This window comes from Paramisgurnus dabryanus, chromosome 12, assembly GCF_030506205.2.
Source record: "Paramisgurnus dabryanus chromosome 12, PD_genome_1.1, whole genome shotgun sequence".
In the NCBI taxonomy this organism is placed as follows: domain Eukaryota; kingdom Metazoa; phylum Chordata; class Actinopteri; order Cypriniformes; family Cobitidae; genus Paramisgurnus; species Paramisgurnus dabryanus.
The window spans coordinates 10,537,686-10,565,532 of NC_133348.1; the positions used below are offsets into that span (position 1 = coordinate 10,537,686).

Below are 27,847 nucleotides of genomic sequence, written 5' to 3' on the forward strand. Positions count from 1 at the left end.
GAGTATGTTCTTCATACAGCGCTGCGCAGACTGAGCAGCGTATGACATCAGAGTAACGCGACACCGTTTCGAGACCGGGGCCTATTAATCACTCTCGCGAGACTCCAACGGTTTCCGCAGCCCCTCGTCTATCATCTATCACTCATGCGCATTTTCCACCAATCCCCCTAAATGCACACCCTCATGTTTCCCTTATTCTCTCTAGCATTTTAATTTACAGATATATTGAACTATTAATTGTAAATTATGTAAAAATAAAACCGCATTAGCGCCATCTCATGGTACGCACAGTGCGTACAGCCGTGGTGAGATTCCCCCGCCTCTAGTGCGTCGAACTGCATTTGATTGACAGGTGACGTCATAGGAGGCGGAATTTTCATGGAAAGTGCTGGAAAGAGACAAAGCACCGCCAGTCTGCGTTTCATGTGTTCCTCCGATGCAAACCTTAGAACCATCGATAAAGCTTTATTTTTTGCATTTTTATTACATTGTTCACTGAAAATCGTTTATTTGGTTCATGTTTATTCTGGAAAATATTGTTCTGACGAGTTAAAACTGTATTCATGTTTTTATCAGCGAATAACATTTTGCACGCATCATCTCCACTTTTAGCCGTTTTTTGAACAGTTTAGTAGTCTACATCTGATTTTATAATATGCAGTCGTGTCTATAAAAGCCTCAAGTTGTAGAATTATTACAAACAACCTTGTAAGCACCTCTAGCGTGAATAATGCTCAAGTAAAATATGCAGATTTAAGATATAAACTTGTTTAGTTTAAATATAAATGACTGATACTGAGTCATTATTCTTAAAAGATTGATTATGAATCTTCAACGAGATCTAATCATTTTCAAACAATAAACAGGGTGCATAATGTTTGTTGTTAATTGTTATTTCTAAATTAAGCGATCAATTTATAATTTCAAATGTAAATTAAAATGGCGCCTCTCGTACAAAGCCTGGTTTTATATGTCTTGTAGCTGATAAATGTGTAGTTGTGAGGTTAATAATTAAGAACAAATTAAAAAAGTCTTGTCTGTTGATGTGAGTGTGAATGAACGCGGAGGGATACAGCCGCACAGTCAGAGGCGGAGTATAAAGAAAAGAGCCGCGCACGCTGCTTTCTCTCCTCTGCTTCCCTCAGTAGCACCGTTGAGGGAGATCAGCTGATTCTTTGGCGATTAAATCTACAAAATCTACTAAACCAACCAAGGTAAATATTGAATATCTATCTGAAATGAATCTTTAAAGTTGATACATTAAACTAAACCGAGGGGCGTGCTTTTTTTCTGTCGGTTAATTTTCATTTCTCGGATTTGAGGTCGGGTCGTTATTGTGATGATGCGGATTCCGTTGAGGATTTGCTTTCCCTCGGCCTACACAGCGATGTAAAACCGCCAATAAGTTACATTTTAATACAGTACACAGTATTTGTTTCTATCGTCGACTAACGTTATAAATTAAGATCGAATGAACAGGTGTGGTGGTTTACGATGCTGTAAAAGCGAAACTTAACGTACTTTCGCTTGTTTTATTCTCTTTTAAAGCATTTATTTATTTCTTTTTTTAACTAAAGCGATATTAAATATATTCACAGTCAAATATATTCGGTCACGTTTCGGAAAGTCGAAAAATGGCCCGATTTGATGGTTGATGCGTTCAAAAACCATCAAATCGTTGTTAAAGTTATGTGTTTAAATTCCATGTTATATGTAACTACATAAATTCGCATATTTCTAATTTAATTAAAGAAATAACGTGACTAGACGAAAAATAAATCGAGATCGCAGCCGTTAAACACGTGCTGAGCTCATTGTCCGTTTTCGCCGTGTACTTCCGCATCCGGGTCACTGACGTAAAAGTTCTTACTGTACCGTCTTGTGTTACTTGTTATTCAACTACATGTAATAAGTGTTTTATTACTGTTCACATTTACGTATGCAAATAAATTGTGCAATTTTATTAATGATTATGTTGAGTATTCATTACATTTGTGTAACTGTTATAGACAAATTTGTGAAATAACCCAAACCTGTTGCATTTTCAGATGCCTGAAGAAATGCGGCAAGAAGAGGAGGCTGAGACCTTTGCCTTCCAGGCAGAGATCGCCCAGCTGATGTCGCTCATCATCAACACCTTCTACTCCAACAAAGAGATCTTCCTCAGAGAGCTCATCTCCAACGCCTCTGATGTAAGATCCCCGACTAGATGATCAATTCATAATCCGCCCCCCTAAAAATTAACTAGTCACAGTCATTGGTTAAGCAAGTATAATGGCAGATTAAATTATAATGTATTTTTTTCCCCTCTGCACAGGCTCTTGACAAAATCAGATATGAAAGTTTGACTGATCCTACCAAACTGGACAGTGGAAAGGACCTGAAGATTGACATCATCCCCAACCTTCATGAACGCACTCTTACCATCATTGACACCGGTATTGGAATGACCAAAGCAGATCTCATTAATAATCTGGGTACCATTGCAAAGTCTGGGACAAAGGCCTTCATGGAGGCTCTTCAGGTGATTTTCAAGTATTATTTTTGCAGATCTTAACATTACTTCATTGTGATATTTAGATAAATGGAAGTTTTTTTTTTTTTTACAAACATTGAAGATAAAATACGAAATTTTTCTTTCAGGCTGGTGCAGATATCTCCATGATTGGGCAGTTTGGTGTGGGCTTCTACTCTGCTTACTTAGTAGCCGAGAAGGTCACCGTTGTCACCAAAAACAATGATGATGAACAATATGTCTGGGAGTCTTCCGCCGGTGGCTCTTTCACAGTCAAAGTGGACAGTGGTACGTCCCTGGATTTATCATCTACCCCCTGACTACCAGAAAATATGTGGTGGTCTTATAATTGTGTGGTTTTTTTGTAGGTGAGCCCATTGGTCGTGGAACCAGAGTCGTCCTTCACCTAAAAGAGGATCAGACCGAGTACATCGAGGAGAAGAGGGTGAAGGAAGTGGTCAAGAAACACTCCCAGTTTATTGGATACCCAATCACATTGTTTGTAAGTGGGATTGCGCTACATCATTGCTCCCTCAGCTGAGGTCTTGCTTGATGAATACTGAATTTTGTTACGGTTCCTTGCAGGTGGAGAAAGAACGTGACAAGGAGATCAGCGATGATGAGGCAGAGGAGGAGAAGGCTGAGAAGGAGGAGAAAGAGGAAAAGGAGGAAGGCGAAGATAAGCCCAAAATCGAGGATGTTGGCTCTGATGATGAAGAGGACTCCAAAGATAAGGACAAGAAGAAAAAGAAGAAGATCAAGGAGAAGTACATCGACCAGGAAGAGCTGAACAAGACCAAACCCATCTGGACCAGAAACCCTGATGACATCTCTAATGAAGAATACGGAGAGTTTTACAAGAGCCTGACCAACGATTGGGAGGACCACCTGGCAGTCAAGGTGAGAATTATTGAGTATCTCTCAGAATGGTGTTTGGTTCAGGTTTCATCATGAGTTAAATAATTATGTATCTTGTCGTCCTACAGCATTTCTCTGTGGAGGGTCAGCTGGAGTTCCGCGCCCTTCTCTTTATCCCTCGCCGCGCCCCCTTTGACCTCTTTGAGAACAAGAAGAAGAAGAATAACATCAAACTGTACGTGAGACGTGTCTTCATCATGGACAGCTGTGAGGAGCTCATCCCAGAGTATCTCAGTAAGTAAACTATAACCCAATCAGATCACACAGAAGCTAAAGTTATAGAACCACATTAATCGCTTTTCCTATGATGCTCATCTCCAGACTTCGTTCGTGGTGTCGTGGACTCAGAAGATCTGCCCCTCAACATCTCCAGAGAGATGCTGCAGCAGAGCAAGATTCTCAAAGTCATCCGCAAGAACATCGTGAAGAAGTGCCTGGAGCTCTTTGCTGAGCTAGCTGAAGACAAGGAGAACTACAAGAAATTTTATGACGGTTTCTCTAAGAATCTGAAAGTATGTATCTATCAATCTGGTCACTTTGAGAGATTTCCACATGGCTATAATTGGTATTAACATGCGTGTTTATTTCATCCTCCAGCTGGGCATCCACGAAGACTCTCAGAACCGTAAGAAGCTGTCAGAACTGCTGCGTTATCAAAGCTCGCAGTCCGGAGATGAGATGACCTCCCTCACAGAATACGTCAGCCGCATGAAGGAAAACCAGAAGTCCATCTACTACATCACTGGTAAGTCATCAACTCAAAATTTTTAGCTATCATTTTTAAAATCTACTTGAAGCTTGAAATCCTTCATGATCCGTTCCTCAGGTGAGAGCAAAGATCAAGTCGCCCACTCTGCTTTCGTGGAGCGCGTGTGCAAGAGAGGATTTGAGGTTCTCTACATGACCGAGCCCATCGATGAGTACTGCGTACAACAGCTGAAGGACTTCGATGGCAAGACTCTCGTGTCCGTCACCAAGGAGGGGCTGGAGCTGCCTGAGGATGAGGAGGAGAAGAAAAAGATGGAGGAAGACAAAGCCAAGTTTGAGAACCTCTGCAAGCTTATGAAGGAGATTTTGGACAAGAAAGTAGAAAAGGTAAATCTTCATTCAAATGCTCTTTTAGAAGACCAAACTTGAAATGAACTAAAGCGAATTAGATGTTAAAATGTAAAACAGTGTGAAGGGTAATGCAGAAGGTATCCGGCATTAATTTTTGTGAATTTTGTTATAAACAGGATTTCTAGTCAAAGCCACAGATGGTGAGTTCATGTAATGATGTTCGGGTTTGGCCTGCAGACTGAAATGTGTGAAGCGTGTTGACTTTTGTGAGCTGCTAGTCTTGCGTTTATTCACCTTAGCTTGACCAAACGTGTATCCGTGTGTGAACTAACCAGTTTTTATAATCTAACCACAAATGTGCATTTACCTCCTAAACTTGCTTCTGTCCTGGTTCCTCACGTTGATCTTCATAGCAATCTTATCTGGTTTTTCTCTAGGTCACCGTTTCAAACCGTCTGGTTTCCTCACCCTGTTGTATCGTAACCAGCACTTACGGTTGGACGGCCAACATGGAGAGGATCATGAAAGCCCAGGCCCTGAGGGACAACTCCACCATGGGCTACATGATGGCCAAGAAACATCTGGAGATCAACCCTGACCATCCCATCATGGAGACCTTGAGGCAGAAGGCCGACGCAGATAAAAACGACAAGGCTGTGAAAGATCTGGTCATACTTCTGTTCGAGACTGCACTGCTGTCCTCCGGCTTCTCATTGGATGATCCTCAGACGCACTCGAACCGCATCTACAGGATGATCAAACTGGGATTGGGTAAGAGATTTTTCCAATTAAATTACTTGCGTCAGTAATTGGTGTGTTGAATATCTGCCAAGGTTTACTTTCAGCTCCAAGTCAGACCTTAATTCCCATCTGCAATTCTCTCTCGTTCAGGTATCGATGAGGATGAAGATGTGCCCGTGGAGGAGCCAACCTCCGCCCCTGCTCCTGAAGACATCCCTCCTCTGGAAGGAGATGATGACGCCTCTCGCATGGAGGAAGTCGATTAAACCCTGCTGTTTCAAAAAAAAAACACTTCCCTTAATCATTCCTTGACATCCCATATTTTCTCTTTGACCTGTAGAAGGTTAACCTGCTCTCAGTAATGATTCCTACAAGAATCAGATTGTAACATGTACTGTCAACTTTTGCTCAGTTTTGAGCCGTAATGTACTTGTTTTTTTATTTTATGTGTGACGTTCGTGGCGCGACGGGTTGACGCAGTATTGTCTGAGCACAATGAGCACTGTGTTTCACAGATACTGAGGCCTGAAATCTTTCTGCATGGAGGCGAGAGACTTGCCTGAGTACAGGCTTCTACTGTTTTGTTTTCAGAAATAAAAACACCTGGTGAAACCTTACTGGATGTTGTATGAATTTTCTCTTGCATTTAAATGATTTTTTTAAAAAAAATAATTACGTGGTTAAGTGTGACGCATTTAGTAAAAGCTTTAAAGTAACTTGAATAAAATAACATGAGATGTAGGTTTTTGTTATTCTTTATAATTTGTATTTCTAAAAATAAGTTTTGGCTGTATTATAGTCAGGGTTTAAATTGTGTGGGGCTGGGGTAGTCCAACCCCCCCTATAAAGCACAAAAATATTAATTAGCAGGGTCCCCTGGTTTTTATTAAAATGCTACATGAATTTTAATTTATCGTGCTGTGCTGCCATAAAGCAATACTGTCCATTATTTGTCCCAATTTTGCAATATACTAATCTAAAAGATTTCTGTCTGAAATAAATGTAAACTCTCAAGTGCACATTGTGCTATTCTGGAGAGATTTTTAGATGTATTATTGGGCTAGGGGCTTTAAAAAATGATAACATTTCACATTAACTTAAGGGGTTGGAGTAAAGGGTAACTAGGGGTTGATCCAGGCCCAACAAAAAAAGTTGATCCAGGATCACATCTTTGTAAAATGACAACAACTACAATGACGGGGGGTACGGAACCCTCATAATCTTTTCATAATTCGAACACTGATTATGGTAATGGATGTTTTGGTGTAAAGTATAAATCGGTTCTGAATAGAGCTTAACTTTGTTTTTTACTCACCCTAATGTCCGTCAGAAGAAGTTTATTCTTCTGTGGAGAAAAAAAATTAAACACAAAACGTAACTGTGACCGCTTCACTAAACGATTTGTGTGTATCACTGCGCAGCACCTTTAGCAACGTAAACGATCGATCGGGGACTATTTTTTCCAGCGGAAGAAAGGTTTTTAATTAATCTAATTTATGAAGGTTACACTAAAACTGCACATATTTTTGGCTTTGGTATTTCTCCTATTGTGTGGTAACCGTTTTATAACAGCAACAAAGTATTTGATTAAATACGGAAGAAGGGGTTGCAACACGACACGAACAACGCCCTTCAGACGACTTATTCGCGGTGCGCAGAACACAGCCACGAGTACCCTTAATGCTAACGTGAATAAAACAACTCTGTACAGGTTTTAACTGGCATGAGATTAGCTCACAACTCGGGAGTTTCTTTCTTTCTGGTAATAATAAATACAGTTTCTCTCTTTAACCACCAGGTGTCTCTGTTTACTCTCATATCATTTGCACAGACCCGTAGTTCAGCCTGAGGCGGATCAGAGCCGTCATTAATCTGCTTTAAATGCCTCATTACACAGAACATATCAGATTTAACTCGGTTAAATGTATTCATCCAAACTACAGCCTTGAGGGTAAAATATTTATTTCACTAAGAAATATAAGAAAATACTTTAATGCAGAGAAATGTGGCTGTTGCAGGAGCAACACGAAGAAAAATACAGATAGGGAGAATCACACAGGAAAATAAACAAACTAAAGGTTTATGTTACCAAAGTAAAGCATTAAAATTAAAACCAATTTTATTGCATTTTAATATAAGTTGACTGACAACCAGACATGTATTACATTTCTAATAAAAATAAGGGATGCACTGATACCACTATTAAGGATCCGGTACGAGTACCGATATTTATCCCTGGTACTCGCTGATACCAATGCTTGTTGTGCTGTTTTTTTTTTCTTGTGGCAATTTTAACACAATGAGACTAATGAACATGTCATCATCTTTACTTTTAACAACTTCAACTCATATTATAAAAACAAATCATTCTTATGTCCTTATCATCACAAATTTTCAAAGCCAATATTTCACATTGTCCAATAAACTCCAAAGGGTAAAACCAAGGACGTAATTGTAATTTTTACCTGCCTATCACAAAGCTGTCAAAGTGCTAAAGAAATAAACAAAAAACAAGACAATCAAATTTGTCATAAAGTACGTCACGTGAGGTATTGGTCTTTGGTATCGGGGGATTTTTATGAGTACATGAGCTTGGTATCGGCCCCGATACGATACTAGTGCATCCCTAAAAAAAATCATTGTGTTTTTAAGCATACAGTAGACAAATACTCTTGTAGAGTTGTGTTTTATCCAACTCAGATTTATATACAATTACATAAATGAAAGTGAGATTTCCTTTCACATATGTTAAAGATCAAAACATGACTTATTTTTCGCACAAAAAAAACATTTGTTTCTTTCCTCATTACTTTCTTTTTAAGTGAAATGTAAACCCAATTTACCCTTAAAGTTTAAATCTTGTGTGACATGGGCTGATTGTGTTTATACTTTAACCAGTTTAAGTCTCTTCATTAGTTTTACTGGGAACTTAATAGCTGTGATCAGAGCTCTGACCCATTTAATAAGAAGAAAAAACGGTGAGAGATGAGTGTTTAAAGGATACCGATTGCCTCCTTTAGCTCAAATGGTTTGAAGGAAATGTTTAACCTTTTCGGTACCCGACCCAAAACACAGAGTCACTGCATCTCGATTTCTTCTAAGTCACATGTGTTGTAGTAAAATGACTTTTTTGAGGGGGGAGGTTAACATTCATTTCATCACATCTGAAACCTGTGATGTCAGCGGGGACGTGGGCGTCTTACTACAACACAGATCTCTGAATTATCGTACAGTCATTGAAAGTGTGGGATGAAACTGTAGTGACTGTGCTCCTGTAAAGAAGCACCAATGCATAACTTATAGTTAACATAACTTTAAAGGGGACATATCATGAAAATTTTCACTTTTTTCATGTTTAAGTGCTACAGTTGTGTCCCCGGTGCTTCTTTCAACATGATCAACATCAACCTGATAAAGATCAACCCAGTAACCTAGTTTTGGTAAAACCATTCTCTGCAAGCATGTGAAAAATAGATCATTGAAAATTGGCTCCCCTGGTGATGTCAGAAGGGGTTGTAATTATAATAATACCGCAATCTATCTCAGCTTTTTGCTCAGAATTTGGTATTTTTGAAGAAACCAACTCATATTTGAAAGGTGATAAAAAAGAACAAAATAAAAAACATTTTTAAGCAGAAGGTCTGTTGTTTCATGTGATATATGGTATGCTTAAAGACAAACATTTTCTGGAAGGCATTAAACTTTTGTGAAAATCATAAAAATGCTGGCGCTGACTGGCAACTTTTTAAAAAAATGCTGACGGGGAAAGAGTTAAGAAAAAAGTTTAATATTATGTGGCGGTTTCCCGGACAAAACTTAGGTGTTGTCCCTGACTAAAATGCTTGAGCTGTCTTAACTGATAACAGTTTGCACTGACATATCTTAACAAATATCAGGCCCATTTGTTTTGCCTCAATATGCAGTAATATTTTATGTACAGTTTATTTGTAAAATATAATATAACTAAGGCCTGTCCTGGATTATTGAAACCCTGTCCAGGAAATTGACTTTTTTGTATGACACTTTTAGATATCAGTAAAGATCATTTTGTCATTTACAATGTATACTACAAAGATTGATATCATGAAATGAAGAACATACTTTAAAATTATATATTGAATCCAAGACAGCAGACGACTCTGGGCCAGATCTGCACCAAAGTCAGCACTTCCGGTGCGGATCCGGCCCGGAGTCATTTGCTGAAAGGTGGTAAAGGAATTTCTGTCATAATTTTCTCATCCTCACGTTGTTCTTAACCTTTATGGATTTCTTTTCCTGATGAACACAAAAGAAGATATTTTGAGAAATGATCTGATTGTAACCATTGACTTCCATAGTAGGAAAACAAATATTGTGGAAGTATTGTGATAAATGATGAAGAAGATGTTTTAATAAATGATGGTAAGCACTAGTGATGATCGTCTCATAACCCAGCTGGGTCTCATAAGACCTGCAGGGTTGGCTTGGGGCGGGTTAAGGAATTGTCATTTTATTTGCGGGGCGGGTCGGGTCACTAAAAACAAAATAGAAAACCCATGTATGTTGTGTGCAATTCCCTATAGTTTATGTTAAAAATTTGGGAATATATAATTTCATATTTTAAAAGGTTTTTTGATAAGGTTACAATATGTGAGATACGTGATGTCCTTAAACCTTTAACCTCACATCCTGAAAGCAGCAAGCAGCTTCACCCCCAACAAACAAAGAAATGTGGAAGTTAAAGTGGGGAAATTAAGGTCGGGAATTTATATCGTTAAAAGGAAAATGAAGGTTAAACTGCTAAATGTAATGTAGATTTATTGATGGTTCTTTTATAGACGTTTCAGCAGTAACAACATAAACAAGCGGCTTTCGTGGTCAACACGTAACTTCCGGTAAACTCCGCTAAGGATAAATAAGTTCTTTAAACTTAGTTTATTTATATAACAAGCAAAATAACCAACACGTAGATTACCTAGGAAACCAAAACATTTATTATTTTCAACAAGGTATATTTGTTCAAGAGTATGGTTTAGCAACTAGTCAGACCATTAAACAAACAGAAACCGGAAGTGAAGTTCGGACCAGACCCATAATCGCGTCACCACACGTGTGTCTGATGAAACCATCTATACAAATGAATACAAACGCTGCTTTGTCAATGTTGAAACTGTTTGTCATTATCTTGTTATTAATATGCTGGTTTCTATGTTTCATAAGTGTATGTTGTTGCATGTTTACATGGCGATGTAATCTAAGGGATGTTTCCAAGCACTTTTAGGCTGAAATAAAGCCTGTTTTTATTTACATTACAATGTATGTATATTTAATATTTGCGGGGCGGGTTGTAAAATAGATGGTGTGAGACCAAATAATTTATTAAATGCAGGACCCATGCAAAATGCACAAATTTACATGAAATAAAAAACTGTATTAAAATACAAATGTACACACGAACGAACACACATACACATGCATGCACGCACACAAACACACAACACATACACAGATAGAGAAACACACACAGACACATTTCAGTTGTTTTGATAGTATCTGCACAGCTCTTTTACAGAGTTTTAAAGATTTTCATATCAGACAGAGATGTGAATTGCCTCAAAATCAAACAGGTGCAACCTTTCACATCCTGTGGAAACTCGTGTGTATTATTCGAGGAAGAGTGCGGTCAAATCTCATTTCTGTCACTCAAGAGTAAAATAGGAAGTAGTGTCTGTACAGGTGACATTTCATGTGGTACACCCACGCTACACAGCCACATCTAAACTCATTGTTCAAACTCATATCAATACAAAATCTCACAGGTTTACTTTTTGAGGGTGACGTAAATTTAGCCTGAGGAATAAAGGACAGAAAATCCACAGATTACAGGAAACGAAAAAAACTCCACAGACTGCAGTGGTGGCAGATGTTTTATATCCGATCTCTCAGAGATCTTTAAAATCACTGTGAGACCACTAACAATCAAACAGATCAAACACATGACTTCCTGTCTATGGAGATCGACTCTGTTTCCATGACGTGTGTATAAAATCAAGGCCAGTGATATGTGGCGTGTGTGTCATCAATATTCAGCATTGGCATCGTGTAGGGTAAAGAGATGCTGCTATTTACAACACCGGAAAAAACTTGAGGTAAATCAAGGTGGTAACTTACGTCTCAGTGGAAGATCTACAACCTCATTCTCACCAGAACGCATCTCTGTAGAAAGAATCAAGCTGTGTTGTGTTATGATTTATAAAACTGATGTATGAACAAACATTTCCATCACTTGAAGTAGTTGAGATTTCTCATTACGTACACAGATTTTTAAGGCTTCTTGTTTTTGATCTTACACATTTTTTATGCGAACAAACCTACTGACTAGAAATGCACCGATATAAAAAAAAATTCACCAATACCAGACTGATATCTGCCAATACCGATGCCCATAGTTTGGTGGTTATATTAACTAAATTCTGAAGATTAGATTATTTATTTATATAATGACCATTAACATAAAACATTAAACTAGTGAAACAGGATACCGTTGTTTATGAAATCGGCTCACTCATTGGTTAGTTTTAAAAGACAATTGCAGACGTAGCTTTTTTTCTAAGGCTTTTTCTGTGTGATTGGTATGTTTCTGGAGTTACTGATCTGGTGATTAATCAGATTTTTTATTTTAGTGTTATTTCTGGTGTGCTTTTATGAATATATTGTTATGACTTATATAATGATTTGTAGCATGTAGGCTACAGCTCTTTGGTCCATTGTTATAGTGTTGAAAGTGCTACACAAATACATTTTGATTGATTGATTGATTGATTGAGATGTTTCTTTACATTTTCTACACACAAAGCTTCATTGCATTTTCCTATTGACTGTTTTTAAACTATCGGCCGATTGCTTTTATCGTCCGATACAGATTATTAGCAGATATATCGGTGCATCTCTACTACCGACCCAAAGTTTTAAACCTGGGGATGTGGTCCTGTATAATTAATGAATAAAAGCATCTGCCAAATGCGTAAATGTAAATCTGTACACTGTACAAAAAAAGCTTGGTTTTGCAAGTCAATTCAACCTATTCTTTTTGAGTCTTGGTTTGTGAAAAGTTGACATAACTCATAAAATCAAGTTGAAATTGTTTTACTTAATTCTTTAAGTTAAAGTGACATAAAAATATATGTACATTTTACAAAAATGATGCATATTTTTACAGTGCACATGAACTATACCTTAAATAATTTGACTTTTTGATAAAACATTGCTTTATTTCTTCTTTTCTAACCAATCAGACTTTTTTTGGTGGATAAGAAAACAATCTCAGATGTACACTGAATGTTCCCGGCAAACAATAGCTGTCATTTCACCGTCACCGTTTTTGTTAAATCAACTCAGATTTACAAGTCATGTCAACAGAGATGAGTTGTTACATCTTATAAAATATAGTTGACCTGTAGTTATAACAACTCATCTCTAGTCATGATAAATAATAATAAGTTAAAATTACTTGTAAATCCGAGTTGATTCAACAAAAATTTTTAAGGCAGCAAAGTATTTTTTACAGTCCTGCTATTAGTAACCAAATTAAACTTGAATTTGGTTACATGGTTTTTTCCAAACTAACTTCCATCATGTAAGCAAAGTCAACAGTGATTTTATTAATTTATTTGATTTCATTTATTTTTAGACGTCTACTAAACTTTCACTGGCAGCCCAAATTTTGCTTGGTTTTAGCCTAGACGTCTGGGCTGTGTTTGGACTTCTATAAGACGTCTTTTAAACACAAAATCACTTGCTGGGTTGAGTTGTATCTAGACAGCAAAATAACACGAAAGCTGTTTCATCTCAAATAGTGACACTAAAAACACTAAAGAAGATTTTAGCAACATCACAGTACTACTGACATTTTCTAATAAAGGTTCAGACACTAAACATTTCAAAAGTGAGTACATGGACAAAAGTTTTGCAACGCCCACTTCTAATGATCAGGTTTGACTACTGGTCATTTCAGTAAGCACAAATCTTAATGCTATAGCATGTAATGATAGCCCGTCATGTGTGTGGTTCGTCATTTCAAAATATCTGTTCGGTGCATCATGTCAAAATACGAGCCTGCTGCAGACGCTTTGAAGGGGTTTACGATAAAAGAGACATTCATGTTTGTCTATCTTGTGTTTGCATAATCTCATGTGTAATCAGAGTTTAGTGTTAAGTTAGTGTTTTGTATTTTGTGAACGTGAGCGTCTCTTTTATCATAAACCCTTTCGACGCCTGTGCAGCAAGCACTTATTTTGAAATGATGCATGATGCACATGGTTCACATGACTCGACAAACGCATATTTTGAATTCACGCCCCTCGAAAGAGAAGTCACCGGCCGCCACTGGTCTGTGTAAAGTCCAAACCTGAACCCAGCTAAACCGAGGACCTTCTTGCCCTGAGACAACAGTGCTCTGTTTGGGGTGGCCGGTGTCCAGAACCAAACATCTTTATTAAAAGGGACATCCCAATACTTTTGTCTATATGGTGTGTGTGTATGTATGTACATGAGTGATTGAATGAATCATGTTTGAGGAATCAACATCTTTCCTTTTCAGTTCTCATCTCGGTCTGACTGGTATCACAGCTTCTCTTTACTGGCACTGACGTATGAATGAACATCTGAAGTCATGTGGACCCAGAAAAACCTGCAGATCATTGTCTGGTTTTTCAATTCCTATCATTTATAGTTAAAATAAAATTAACGTTGAATCTTTGTTATAGCCGTTGTTATTCTTTCCACAATACGGCTGAAAGAGAAGCATTTTAAAAGGTATAGTTGACCCAAAAATGAAAATTGTCATCATTTACTCCCCCTCAAAATTTTGCTAAAGAAATAAAGACATTTTGATGAATGTTAGATCTGGAGCACCATTGACTTTCATGGTTATTAACATTTTTCAAAATTCCTTCATTCATGTTTAGCAGAACAAAAATATTTACACAGATTTTGAGCTTGAAGGTGAATAAATGATGAATTTGATTTTGAACTTTAACTTCAGATGTGAAGAGCTTGCAGTTACTGTTAAACATCTGTAAAAACAAAAATGTGCAGAGGATTTATTTTTCGAATTATAACTTATAAAATAAATAAATCATTGAAATCGGAGGTGATATATTTCTAATAGTCTCATAAGATAGGAAATCCAACTACGGTAAAATCTGCAAAACACGGTTTAGCAATGTTTCAATATAATTTTGTTCACTTTATAACGCTTTTATCATGACAGATGTTTCATGTGTAGCAAGCTGCACATTTATTTGAGATCTTATAAACGACCATCAGACAAACTAACAAGATTCTTCGTTACATGAAAATAACACAAAACCATTTTAAAAACAAAAATACTGCAGTTTGTTTTGCTTTGATAACAAGGGATGCAACAAATCCGACACAGTTTGGTCAAGTGATCAAATTAATTTAATTATAAGAAGTTAATAAGACTACATTATTAGCATTTTCACACAAGTCATTTCACATTCCTTTACAATCCATCTCTTCAATCAATGCTTGACATTTCAATGTTATTTAATTTTGTGATCAGACCTGAAATGACAGCCGGGTGCATCTCGTAAAACCTGTCATAAACACGTCAAGGTGATATTTGCATACTAGCACACTTTACTGTAACTATGGTAAATGACTGTCTAAGTATTGAGGAGGTAAATGTGATGAAAATAATGAAAAAATATACAGTATTTAACCGTCTTCAAGTTCTTTATAGATTATATCATTCATTTATTAAATCTTACTCGTGCCATTCCTGCTGTACTGTTTAATTCAGATTAGTGTTAAATCTGTATCTTTATAATGCAAACGGATTTTGATTGAAGAGAAAAGTGAGTTTTCACATAAATATTTTGGTTACTTTTAAGAAGGACCCACAACTTAACTTTCAACATTCATTAGTTAAAGCTAAAAAAAAGCCTAACAAAAACAATGTTTAAAACAATAATGATGGACTATATGTGCAAATAAATTTAAAATAAAGTTAAAAAAAACTAAACATCTAACCTGTAAAATAAACTTATGATTATAAGTCAACGTTCATTCTGGAGATCCCTAATAAAAACAAATCAATCAAATGATAGACAACATAAAACCTTACACTACAACAGATTCATTTCAAAACATGTTTGTATGCATTTTGACAGAGTTAAAATAGTTGGAGTTAAAGACACACACTACTGGTGGATGTAAATATTGTCTTTGAAAACAAATCTGTACAAATCTATTCCACTAACAAACCCAGAAAATAAACAAACGTGTCAAGGACATGTTAAACAATTATTGAATATAGATAATAATAATAATAATATCTTTAGACCTGTTTGTAAATGTTATAATACACATCCATAAACCTCACCTGACACATTTATAAAACTGTAATCTTCATCATGAATGTGAATCTAGAGGATTTAGAAAAGTTCATACAAAGTCTAACTTAAGAATGATCGGCTGATCTTCACTAACACACAAACATAACGCTCAAACAAATGAAGGCAGATCAAGGAGAATCAAGGAAATGTCCAGTTCATGTTTCACATCAAAACTATTATTACTTTTATACTGTACATGCTAATAAAGTTTAAACAATTTGGATACAAGTCATTTTAACTAACTACACTGCAAAAAAATTCTTAGTATTTTTGTGTTGTTTTCAGTAAAAATATCTAAAAATATTCTTAAATTAAGATGCTTTTTCTTTATAAGTAAAACAACCCAAGAAAATAAATCTAGTTTTTAGACCAAAAATATCAAATTTAAGTGATTTTGTCCATAAAACAAGCAAACAAATCTGCAAATGGGGTAAGCAAAAAATCTTGGTAACACTTTACAATAAGATTCATTAGTTAACTACATTAGTTAACATGAATGAATAATGAACTGCACTTATACAGCATTTATTAATCTTTGTTAATGTTAATTTCAACAGTTACTAATACTTTATTAAAATCTTGTTAACGTTAGTTAATTCACAGTGAATTAAGATGAACAAACAATTAAAAGCTTTATTTCTATTAACCAACATTAACAACAAAGATGATTAAATTCTGCAACAAATGTATTGCTCATGGTTTGTTCATCTTAGTTAACACATTAACTAATGTACCTTATTGTAAAGTGTTACCAAAATCTTGAAAAAAAATTTTAAACAATAAATAAAAAAAATTAAAGATGAATTTTCTTACCCCATTGGCAGATTTGTTTGCTTGTTTTATGGACAAAATCACTTAAATTTGATATTTTTGGTCTAAAAACTAGACTTATTTTCTTGGGTCGTTTTACTTGTAAAGAAAAAGCATCTTAGTTTAAGAATTTTTTGATATTTTTACTGAAAACAAGACTAAGAAATATTTGTATTGAAAATCATTTTTTGCAGTGTATTATTTTTTCTTGACTAGAGATGAGTTGCTACAACTTTGAAAATGAAATTGATTTGTTTTTTTGTTGATATTAACTATTTTTTACAAGTTATAACAACTCATCTAGTCAAGAAAATAAAATTAAGTTAAAATGACTTGTGAATCCAAGTTGATTAAACTTTTAAATTTAAGGCAGCAAAAAATGTTAACAGTTCAGTGTTGGATCAAAAAGGGACAAATCTAGCCCCTGGGTTAAATTAACCCAGAAATTTTTTATTTTTGACCCAACAATGGGTTAAATTACAACCCAATGGGATGGGTTTATCCCTTTCTGACTCAACGCTGTGTTTAAAATAATCCAGCATTTTTTATCATCTTGTTTAAATTGTAAAGCGTGTCTGGTTTCATTATTTTAAAATAAAATGTACAGATACGTTTATTGCTGCTTTACAGTAATATAATACAAGAATGAAACCATGATACGTTGTCATGAAATACTGAAAAATGTTCCTAAACAGTCCTAAAAATGATATTCATTCATGCAAAATGTATATTTTTCTCTTTTGTTTCATGACCTAGACATTTCGTTGCAAAGAAATCTCTCACATAAGCGCACACATTTTCACTGTAACAGTATTTCTATAAATGATCTGTTGATCAGATCAGACTTTTACAGGCACTGATGGTCTGATATTCATCCTGTAAAACTTCATCTTTAAATCATGACACTCGCACGAATGATGGGTAGACAAAACTAAACCTTAACCTAATGGATAATGACAATGGGTCTCATTTACTAAGCATGCGTACACACACATTGTTGGTGAAATGTGCGTACGGATGTTTTAATTAATAAATCATGATTCAACAAAGACTTTTTTATACAAAAATGTATTTTAAATGTATGCATGAATATGAATATGTATGATTATTGCATACATGTGGTCTAAGTAGTTCTTACGGTTTTGGATACATTTAAAATAAATTTTTGTATGAACGTTTTGTTGATTCATGATTTGTTAGTAAAAACGTCCGAATGCACATTTCACGAACAAATTTGTGCGTACGCATGATTAGTGAATTAGACCCATTGTCCTAGATATTAAATGTTAGGAACAAAAGCAGGGGTTTAACTTTACATCTCAACCCAAGCCAAACTTCATCCTCCTCACAAAAATCCAACGTTCAAATAGAAAAACTCAATGCGAGAGGTTTACCGTATTTAATTTAGTACCAAATTACAAATATAGAGGGCTCAGCGATCGATCGCACCGTCTCAGCCTCAGACACATCCAGTACACGCAAAAACAACTCGTACGCAACTTTCACCGACATCAGACCGAAATCCCTTAAAAATAAAGAGTAATCCCTTTGTGTACCCTTTGACCACAAAGTCAGAAAGTTCTGGAGCAAACCAAAGAAAAACAAACCACGAAAATGTGGCCTCATGTCCGTGCGACTAAACTTTCTGCACCAGAGTTTGCGGTGGTCGTTTGCCGGACTTCTTCATGCGACTGCGTGCGTAGACGCGGAGGAAGAGAGCGACGAAGACCACGGCCACGCCGAAGGCGCCCACCAGCGTGATGGCGTGACCGTAGAGGAAGCAGGACAAAAGAATGGCGAAAGCCTGTCGGAGGGTCATGATGATGGTGAAGACGGCCGCGCCGAACTGCCCGATCGTGTAAAAGATGAAGAGCTGACCGCACGCCGAGCAGATGGACAGCAGCACGGCGTGAAACGCAAACTCGGAGTGACGCGTCATGAACGCTAGCGAGTCGAAGAAGGCGCCCTGCTCCAGGAGAGAGCCGACCGTGAAGAGACAAGAGAAGAGATTTACTCCGAACATCATCTGCACAGAGGACATCTTGTATTTGAAGAGGTTGTCCTGCCAGTTGGACGTGAAGCTGTCGAATACGATGTATCCCGCCAGGATAATGATGCCGGAGAAGGTCGTGACGGTGGACAGATGTTTGCTTGTGGAGCTGGAGAGAAGGAACATGCTGACGCCGACGGAGATGAGCATGGCGGTGAAGTATTCCCAATACTCGTAGCTCTTGTGCGAGACGATCTTGCCCATCAGCATCACGGGTATCACCTTAGATGCTTTGGCCAGAACCTGGTAATAAAAAGACATCTCTCAGTGGACATGGATGGATTACAGAAAGATTACTGACATCACGGTCACACTTGGAAATGATGAGACACCTACACGAGGTTCAAGCTGGAATAGCGATCCAAACACATAAAACATCAAAAGAATTATAAATATTGACAGAAGGGTAAGCATATATTAAAATCTGGCTCTTACAAACTAGGAACCTTTACATGCAACCAAATAATCTGTTTGTAATCGTATTGATGGCTCAATCGGTTTGAAAAGCCTTCATGTAAACACCTAAATCAATACGATTGAGGATGATCGGACAGGGTTCCCACACCTTAGTTAACTTCAAATTCAAGGACCTTTCAAGGACTTTCCAGGTCCAATACCCTCAAATTCAAGGACTAAATGTGGGGACACATTTCAAGTGAGAGCAAGGTTACATCGTGTTACCTTTTAAGATACATTGTTACAGTTCCCTTTCGAGGGAACTCGCGCTGCATCACTGCGGTGACACTTTGGGGACGCCTCCAGGGGTAAGTGCGTCTGAATGTGTATATCAAATTCAACCAATGGTGAGGCTTAACGACAAAGACAGGGTGACGCGGGAGTCAGGAAGTATATCGCTATCTGAAATATTGCCAAAGACGGCGTTACAGGGACGCAGGAAGAATGGCAAGGGAGACGCAGCGTCTCATTCCCTTCTCAGGGAACAACAGTTACGTAACCGAGACGTTTTCATCTATCAAACACAACTATTGAAAAAAGCATTTTGGTATGAATCAACATTCACATACAGAAGATATAAGCATTTAAAGTGAACAGTTTAGAACGTGTGCTTAAAAAGTCTTGAATTTTTATGATATTATCCTACACTACACAGGGAATTATACGGATTCTGTTTTTCATAAAATAGATTCAAGCACTTCAATGACCTGTATCTATGTATGTATATTTTCAACAACTTTCCAGGGCCTTGAATTTTTTCCCCCAGATTCACAAACTTTCAAGGATTTTAAGGACCCGTGGGAACCCTGTCGGGAGCAAATGTGATCGTATTGAAAGGGGTGTTGTAGTCCAATCTGTAATCTGATCTTAAGGAGAAAAGTATGCATGTAAAATTCGTAGTATATTCTAAATCAGATGCAAAAATACCTTGGGCACATGCACAGAACAATTGTGCTTAAGTTCACGTCTTATATTTACGTATCACATGATTTTTGCACAAAAACATGCAATAGCAAGGCAATGGCAACATGCATTATTAATGTAATGGGGTCACGCGCTATACATTCTGCAGCGTTCATGTTCATGAGTTCAACTTCCTCCAACTTAACTTTGTACATTTATCCAGAAATAAAGCGTGAATTCATCGAAAAATGCTGTATGCTGCGTTGCCTCTGCTTATTTGCGGACTTCAGATTTGGGCTAGTTTTAAACTGTTTCAGAGAGGTAATTTTTGCGGGTTGAAGATGAAAGGATTTCGTTTATTAGTTTGTGGTGTTTGGGCTGTAAATAGTCATTGGGATGCTTTTGGAGCTAGTTTTAAATCTCCATTGGACTGTTTTTGATACGTGAATGGCGCAGACGTTTGGTTTGGATTATATAGTGTGTAAATGTAAACAATCATTTTAATCAAATTGCAATGTTTAGGGTACATTTAAACTGTACTGTCATAACCTGCGATCAGATTAAATTTAGTCGGATTGGCACAATTGTGTGCATGTAAACATAGCCATAAATAAAGGTACAAAGGCGGTCACTGGGGCAGTAGTACCCTTTATATGCAGGGTTTCCCGCAGAAAATGTGTTAGTTAAGGTGGTAGGGTTGTGCAGGTGGGCGGGCCGGGGGCGTGACAATCAAAAGGGCGGGGCGTACACGTCATGATGAATATATTTTTATTTAAAACACTCAAATAAAACTCAATTTTGAAGAAACTATGACAGAAAATGAACACATACTAGATTATTAATGAATTAAATGCATTTGACGGCCTTTTGTGCGGCAATTTTTTTTTTGGGACGACCTAGTTAAGGTGGTGGGTATCCCAGCTTAGGTGGGCCGCCCGAACTGAAAAGTGCTGCGGGAAACCCTGATATGTATCATTTATGTACAGATAGTAAGGTACTATAAGGTACCAATGTGCACCGTTTAGGTACAAAGGTGTACTTTTTGAAAAGGTAGGGCGCTTTTGTACCTTTGCGCAGAACATTTATTTACTTTTATAAGCGATGTCACAAATGTCTTTGTCCAACATAATGATGACAGACACATGATTTCATAATGGAAAAACTGTCAAGAACATAAAAACAAGATGAAATAAAATAAGGCCTAGTAAGATGTTTTGCGTTGTGAAATCTAATCAGAAGTAAAAGGTAGGAATCTGCTGTATTTGAATGATTTCTACAAGGTAATATTATAATACAAATGTAATATTCTTACACCTGCGTCTTAACCTGTATCTCTCATAGTAAAGACTAAATATTTAACAGAAGGCTGGAGAGGTGAGCTATGGAAGACGAGAGAGGCAATGAACTATTATTATTTTTGCTTGCTTGTTTTCTCGTGATCACAACTAAATTTCTCGTTATCTCGAGATAACAAAAGTTGTTTTCTCGTGATCTCGACATAACAAAAGTCATATTCTTGAGATGTGATTAAAGCTTACGTGTACTCAATAGAACGTGTTGTTTTGTTTGTAAACACCAAAAGCATATTTAGCTAAATAAGAATGGATGAACAAATGAGATTTTACTTGGATCAGAGATTCGCTCAAGCTGAAATAGATTTGTCAATATTTACAATTTTACAGTGGTCAACAAACAGTCACAAAACCAACGTGTTTATGTGGTTGTCAGCTATAATGCACACTTTTTAGATTGTTGATATTTATTAAATAAACTGTTAAACACTATTGAAGATAGAAACGTGTACAGAATTACTTTAGAGATGGTCCCTAAATTCACGAACATGAACGTCCAACTTTATTTATTTATTAAGTCTATCGGCTACACATTAGCTACACGTGTGGTAACAGCGAAGACCCCAACTCATATACATTAGCAGTCCACTTCAAAATAGACTAAATATTATGGACAGGAAACTACATTATGACATTTGGATTATCATGTCAGGATAACAAGAAAACAACTTTTGTTATCTTGAGATTGCGAGAAATTAAGTCGGGATCACATGAAAACAAGCAAGCAAAAATAATAATAGTGCATGGCCTCTCTCGACTTCCGTAGTGAGCTGATATTTAAAATATGATTTTTTCTGTATCCTTTTATGTTCAGGTCATGTTTGTAAAGTTTAAATTGAAGGGCAACATTCCAATACTGAAGTGACTTAAACAGTAATTAATCGACAGGCCGCTTGAGGCTCCAAAAGGACGTCAATCCCCATAGACCACCATGTTAAAATGCCCAACTTTACAGTTGAAATAATACGTTTACAGCCTGGTACAAACAGTGTTTTTGGTCTATATAGCTAATTTTGCCCTTCATGACAACTGAAAGGGGGGTGAATTTTTTTATTCATCCTTTAAATTATATTAAACATTAAAGTTCTGCATAATTAAGGGCGTGGCCACTTAAGTGACGGGTGAACTGACACTCACTAGAGTTGAGCTAAGGGGGCGTGGTTTTGTAGCAACCTCAACTTCACCCACTTCCTGCCTCTTTAACCATTTTCGGTTATCTGCAAGGTATGCGCATTGACACGCGGCCAAGATGGCGACGGCAAGCACCGCCTACTTTCAGCTTCATTAAAGCTCTAAGAACCTACGGGAGACGTCACGGACACTACGTCAATTTTTTTACAGTATATGGTTTAAATATACAAAAAATATATTCTTTATGCATAATAAAAAAATTTCTTTAGATTTTGAAGTAAAATGTGACCCTGAAAAGAAAGCAGACAGTCTGTGCAGCCCGTGAACTGTACCTGCGTAGGAAAGCTGATGTATTTCAGCGCTTCATATTGGCACCAGCTGCTCAGGATGTTGGAAAGAGAAGCGAAGGAGTATTTGTACATGGGTCCGGCGTGACGGGGCTGCTTGAACAGAACGCAACACAAACCGCCCACCGTCAGCGCCAGGATCCGGTTCATGAAGACCAGAAACTGAGAGTCTTTAAAGCGCTCGCCGCTGCCCTCCGCGCCGTACGAACGCGTCATCACCCGCTCCTGAAGAACGCCCCATGTCAGATACGACACCTGAGGGGCGAAAAACACACCACAGTGAGGATTACAGTCCAAACGTGACTCAACAAATTATTAGGAATAGATGTTGTAATAAAATGTGTCAAAACCAAGTACAACTTCTCTTTTAAATGAGCGTTGATTACACAACATATTAAGATAAATGTTCGTTTTAATACTCTATGCTACTAGTATGTGAGACAAAGTGCACTATTTAGGATCCAACCTTTGATAATTGAATAAAAATTACGTGCTGGTATATTGCAGTTGATAGACAATAGAGGAGAGTCACGTTGGTGAACACAAGTGATGGATTTATTGTTTATTATACTACTATGTTTAGTTCATGCATTGCATTTCTTAGCAGCTGGTAAAATAACTGCTGGCTTCAGATCAAAATAATTTCTTTATGCAATGTGGATGACAATTATAACTACAACAAATATGTGATCATACGGCTCAAGCGGTTAAACCTGTTTTATTAAACTTGCTTATCAAAAAAACATTTACAAAAAGACTTTTGTTTTTGTATTTTATTTCGTGTATTTAGCCGTGGGCTTTTACCTGGAGCCCAGCAGCGCAGAAGATGAGTTTGAAGGCCTGTCGAGCAGTTGAGCTGGATTCAGACTCATTTCTAGGCGTCGCCGATGCATCGTCCAGCAGTCCCGCTTTAGACTCGTTCCCAAACACACACGTCTTTATGACAGGATAACAGAGACCTCGGCCTGCGTAAACATGAGAAGCAGGTGAAGTCCAGGTGTACGGACGACATACTGTACATCTTTAAAAGCTTAAACTGGAGAAGACACAAGATGACAAACAAACCTGTTTCTAGATAGTTGACTCTTTTAAAGTAACTGAACAGTAAATATCCTGGGATGATGATGGTGGCGTATCCCACAACATTGAGAAACAAACGGAAGATCCAGACGTCCTGCCATCCTACGATCATTAAAGAATTTTCCTCATCCGCATGCACAGCCGGCAGAATAAACACCAGCACGCCAACCAGCAGACTGAAACAAAAACATACCATCATTAAACTCTGGATATATTATTATTTTTTGACAGTTTGTGTTCGGACACCTACAAGTCATCATACCTCCTTAAAGTTGGCAACATTTACTTTTAACAGATTCATGCATTTAAAATGCTTATCTCCTTTTTCTGTAATAAAATATTACTCTACACAAATGATTAACTAAGTCAATGTTCTCCAGGAAGAGTATACACCTTAACCCAGGGGTCTCCAACCTATTTGTGATAGGGCTACTTTTTGATATTTATACTCCATACGTTTTTGTTTTACTTTTACTTTTTGTTTTTATTTTATTTTACTTGTTGATATCTTTTATAATTTTTTTAATGTTGACATACATAAAAGAAGCCAAGCTAAAATAAAAATACGTAATAAATAAATATTAAAATTGAGACTATTAATAGAATGTGCTTTGGCGGGCACCTCACAGACTCTGTGCGGGCAACCTGGTGCCCGCGGGCACCATGTTGGAGAACACTGCCTTAACCCAACACTACCTGTCAATCAACAGCATGTAGTGAGTCAGGACTGTTGGCTCATGCTTAAACCCAAATATCCGGTTATAGTAAGATATGTCAACATAAGGATTCATTCTTTTTTATTTACATTTGCATGATGTACATATTATATTTCTAAGTTACACAACCTACACAATGTCTAACTGTGGCGTAATTCAGACTGAAAAGTGTACAAGAGTTATCTGCCACTCCAATTATTCGCAAAACTCTTTTATTAATTATAAATGATGTAATATATATTATAGGTAATAATAAAATTGTACAAATGAAATCCACTAAAATCGAACACTGTGCTTGTGAAAACATTTTACGTTGTCACACAAACGTTCTTGTAGGTGTGACTGGAATTTGGCAGGTCTCCTCCCAGGAATCTCATCTGATCCAAACAGAACCTCTTTGTACCTCATCTGACTTCACCGGTGTCTGCTCATGTGCCACAAACTAACCCTTATTCTAGCAAACTTTCCTCTGCAGTGCTACCACAGCCGACCGCTGGAAGAACTGAATGTTGCATTAATATGGGAATGAATATGAATTCATTATTAAATCCGTTCAGAGCATTTTCATTACACGTCAAACTGTTTGCACAACTCTGATTTCAGAAAATTGATTTAGAAAGAGAAACATCATCCAGATTAATTTAATGAAACACAGTTACTGAGTTTCTGGTGTAAGTAATATAAGAGCATTCAAAATAATAACATTTCTGATTTTTAAAAGATGACCAATAAATATGAGCAGGCAGCAAATAACAGGTGAGTAGAATTCATCTGTACATTCCCCCTTTAAAAAAAAAACTAATTACATTTAAACGTCATTCAATTACTACTGAATGTGAAGTCTGAAACAATACTGTGAATGTGATGTCTGAAACATTACTGTGAATGTGATGTCTGAAACGTTAATGTGATGTTTACAATGTTTTTGTGAAAGTGATGTCTCAAACTTTACTGCGATGTCTGAAGTGTTACTGTGAATGTGATGTCTGAAACGTAACTGCGAATGTGATGATTATAATGTTACTGTGAATGTGATGTCTGAGATGTTACTGTGAATGTGATGATTATAATGTTACTGTGTATGTGATGTCTGAAATGTCACTGTAAATGTGATGATTATAATGTAACTCCGAATGTGATGTCTGTAATGTCACTGTACATGTGATGATTATAATGTTGCTGTGAATGTGATGTTTATAATGTTACTCCGAATGTGATGTCTGAAATGTTACTTTGATGTTTAAGATGTTACTCCGAATGTGATGTCTGAAATGTTACTGTGAATGTGATGTTTATAATGTTACTGTAAATGTGATGTCTGAAATCTCACTGTGAAGTTTACAATATAACTGTGATGTCTGAGATGTTACTGTGGATGTGATGTTTGTAATATTACTGTGAATGTGATAATTGAAATGTTACTGTGAATGTGATGTCTGAAATGTTACTGTAATTGTGATGTTTATGATGTTACTGTGAATGTTATGTTTATAATGTTACTCCGAATGTGATGTCTGAAATGTTACTGTGAATGTGATGTTTATAATGTTACTTTAAATGTGATGTCTGAAATGTCACTGTGGTGTTTACAATATAACTGTAATGTCTGAGATGTTACTGTGGATGTGACGTTTGTAATATTACTGTGAATGTGATAATTGAAATGTTACTGTGAATGTGATGTCTGAAATGTTACTGTGATTGTGATGTCTGAAATGTCACTGTGATGTGTATAATGTTACAGTGAATGTGATGTCTGAAATGTTACTGTGTGAATGTGATGTTTATAATGTTACTGTGAATGTTATGTTTATAATGTTACTCCGAATGTGATGTCTGAAATGTTACTGTGAATGTGATGTTTATAATGTTACTTTAAATGTGATGTCTGAAATGTCACTGTGGTGTTTACAATATAACTGTAATGTCTGAGATGTTACTGTGGATGTGACGTTTGTAATATTAATGTGAATGTGATAATTGAAATGTTACTGTGAATGTGATGTCTGAAATGTTACTGTGATTGTGATGTCTGAAATGTTACTGTGATTGTGATGTCTAAAATGTTACTGTGATTGTGATGTCTGAAATGTCACTGTGATGTGTATAATGTTACAGTGAATGTGATGTCTGAAATGTTACTGTGAATGTGATGTTTATAATGTTACTTTAGATGTGATGTTTATAATGTTACTTTAGATGTGATGTTTATAATGTTACTTTAGATGTGATGTTTATAATGTTACTTTAGATGTGATGTTTATAATGTTACTTTAGATGTGATGTTTATAATGTTACTTTAGATGTGATGTTTATAATGTTACTTTAGATGTGATGTCTGAAATGTCACTGTGGTGTTTACAATATAACTGTGATGTCTGAAATGTTACTGTGGATGTGATGTTTGTAATATTACTGTGAATGTGATAATTGAAATGTTACTGTGAATGTGATGTCTGAAATGTTACTGTGATTGTGATGTTTATAATGTTACTGTAAATGTGATGATTATAATGTTACTCCGAATGTGATGTCTGAGATGTTACTGTGAATGTGATGTTTATAATGTTACTGTGAATGTTATGTTTATAATGTTACTCCGAATGTGATGTCTGAAATGTTACTGTGAATGTGATTTTTATAATGTTACTTTAAATGTGATGTCTGAAATGTCACTGTGGTGTTTACAATATAACTGTGATGTCTGAGATGTTACTGTGGATGTGATGTTTGTAATATTACTGTGAATGTGATAATTGAAATGTTACTGTGAATGTGATGTTTATAATGTTACTGTGAATGTGATGTCTGAAATGTTACTGTGATGTTTATAATGTTACTGTGAATGTTATGTTTGAAATATTACTGTGAATGTGATGCTTCAGGATGATATTTCAGTACCTCCATGGAAACAGCGGCATTTTCCAGCAGCAGCAGCAGCCTCTTCTGGTCAAAACTCCTTAAACGACTCACTGAGAGTCCACCAAACGTCCTCTCGCGCCGATCATGTATCAATAAACCCGACAGACAGCTATAAAAAGCAACCGATATCCAGACTGAGGAGATATTCAGTGTGCATTTGCGGTAAAACTTCTCGGCCTGCTTTACTCATGAGTTCATCCAAACTGACGTGTTACCACACACATACACTTACACACATATACACACACATACACGCCGCTTCCGGCTGTGAAGAGCGGCACACCTGCACGCATCCGTGTAGTTTTTCCTCAGGTGTACATTTGCAGGGCGTCAGTAAATATTTAGATTGTATATTGGGTAAGAGTTCGTGTCGATGAGAACTAATCAATATGAAAACTCTCTTTGTGGGCGGAGATTTAATACGTGTAGTAGATGTGAGGGACTTTT

General features: G+C 36.7%; 2 protein-coding genes across 3 annotated transcripts; one reads left to right on the forward strand and one right to left on the reverse strand.

Moving 5' to 3' along the window:
• Positions 1-1,064: 1,064 nt before the first annotated feature.
• hsp90ab1 (heat shock protein 90, alpha (cytosolic), class B member 1) lies at positions 1,065-5,850 on the forward strand. 2 transcript variants are annotated; one of them, XM_065256526.2, is made up of 12 exons: positions 1,065-1,214; positions 2,049-2,192; positions 2,318-2,524; positions 2,644-2,803; positions 2,884-3,017; positions 3,101-3,415; positions 3,502-3,667; positions 3,755-3,945; positions 4,031-4,178; positions 4,260-4,528; positions 4,930-5,263; positions 5,384-5,850. In XM_065256526.2, exons 2-12 carry the CDS (start codon positions 2,049-2,051, stop codon positions 5,497-5,499), a joined length of 2,184 nt encoding a protein of 727 aa, XP_065112598.1. In that variant the 5' UTR covers positions 1,065-1,214; the 3' UTR covers positions 5,500-5,850. The 2 variants fall into 2 exon arrangements, with proteins under 2 accessions (XP_065112598.1, XP_065112599.1); XM_065256527.2 differs by lacking the exon at positions 5,384-5,850 and adding an exon at positions 4,669-4,692 and having other exon boundaries at positions 4,930-5,054.
• An 8,715-nt stretch (positions 5,851-14,565) lies between these two features.
• slc35b2 (solute carrier family 35 member B2) lies at positions 14,566-27,795 on the reverse strand. Its single transcript, XM_065256523.2, has 5 exons — positions 27,380-27,795; positions 23,748-23,938; positions 23,487-23,647; positions 22,668-22,937; positions 14,566-18,736 (listed from the first exon to the last, which is right to left on the reverse strand). Exons 1-5 carry the CDS (start codon positions 27,397-27,399, stop codon positions 18,080-18,082), a joined length of 1,299 nt encoding a protein of 432 aa, XP_065112595.1. The 5' UTR covers positions 27,400-27,795; the 3' UTR covers positions 14,566-18,079.
• Between the last annotated feature and the right edge of the window lie 52 nt (positions 27,796-27,847).

Bases quoted from the DNA above. Each gene is read 5' to 3' on its own strand.
- hsp90ab1 (XM_065256526.2), top strand. From the start codon at position 2,049: ATGCCTGAAGAAATGCGGCAAGAAGAGGAGGCTGAGACCTTTGCCTTC. The intron at 3,018-3,100 runs GTAAGTGGGATT...GGTTCCTTGCAG, and splicing joins GATACCCAATCACATTGTTT to GTGGAGAAAGAACGTGACAA. The intron at 4,179-4,259 runs GTAAGTCATCAA...TCCGTTCCTCAG, and splicing joins GTCCATCTACTACATCACTG to GTGAGAGCAAAGATCAAGTC.
- slc35b2 (XM_065256523.2), bottom strand. From the start codon at position 27,399: ATGCCGCTGTTTCCATGGAG. The intron at 22,938-23,486 runs GTAAAAGCCCAC...TTCGCCCCTCAG, and splicing joins TCTGCGCTGCTGGGCTCCAG to GTGTCGTATCTGACATGGGG. The intron at 18,737-22,667 runs GTACAGTTCACG...TTTTATTACCAG, and splicing joins ACATCAGCTTTCCTACGCAG to GTTCTGGCCAAAGCATCTAA.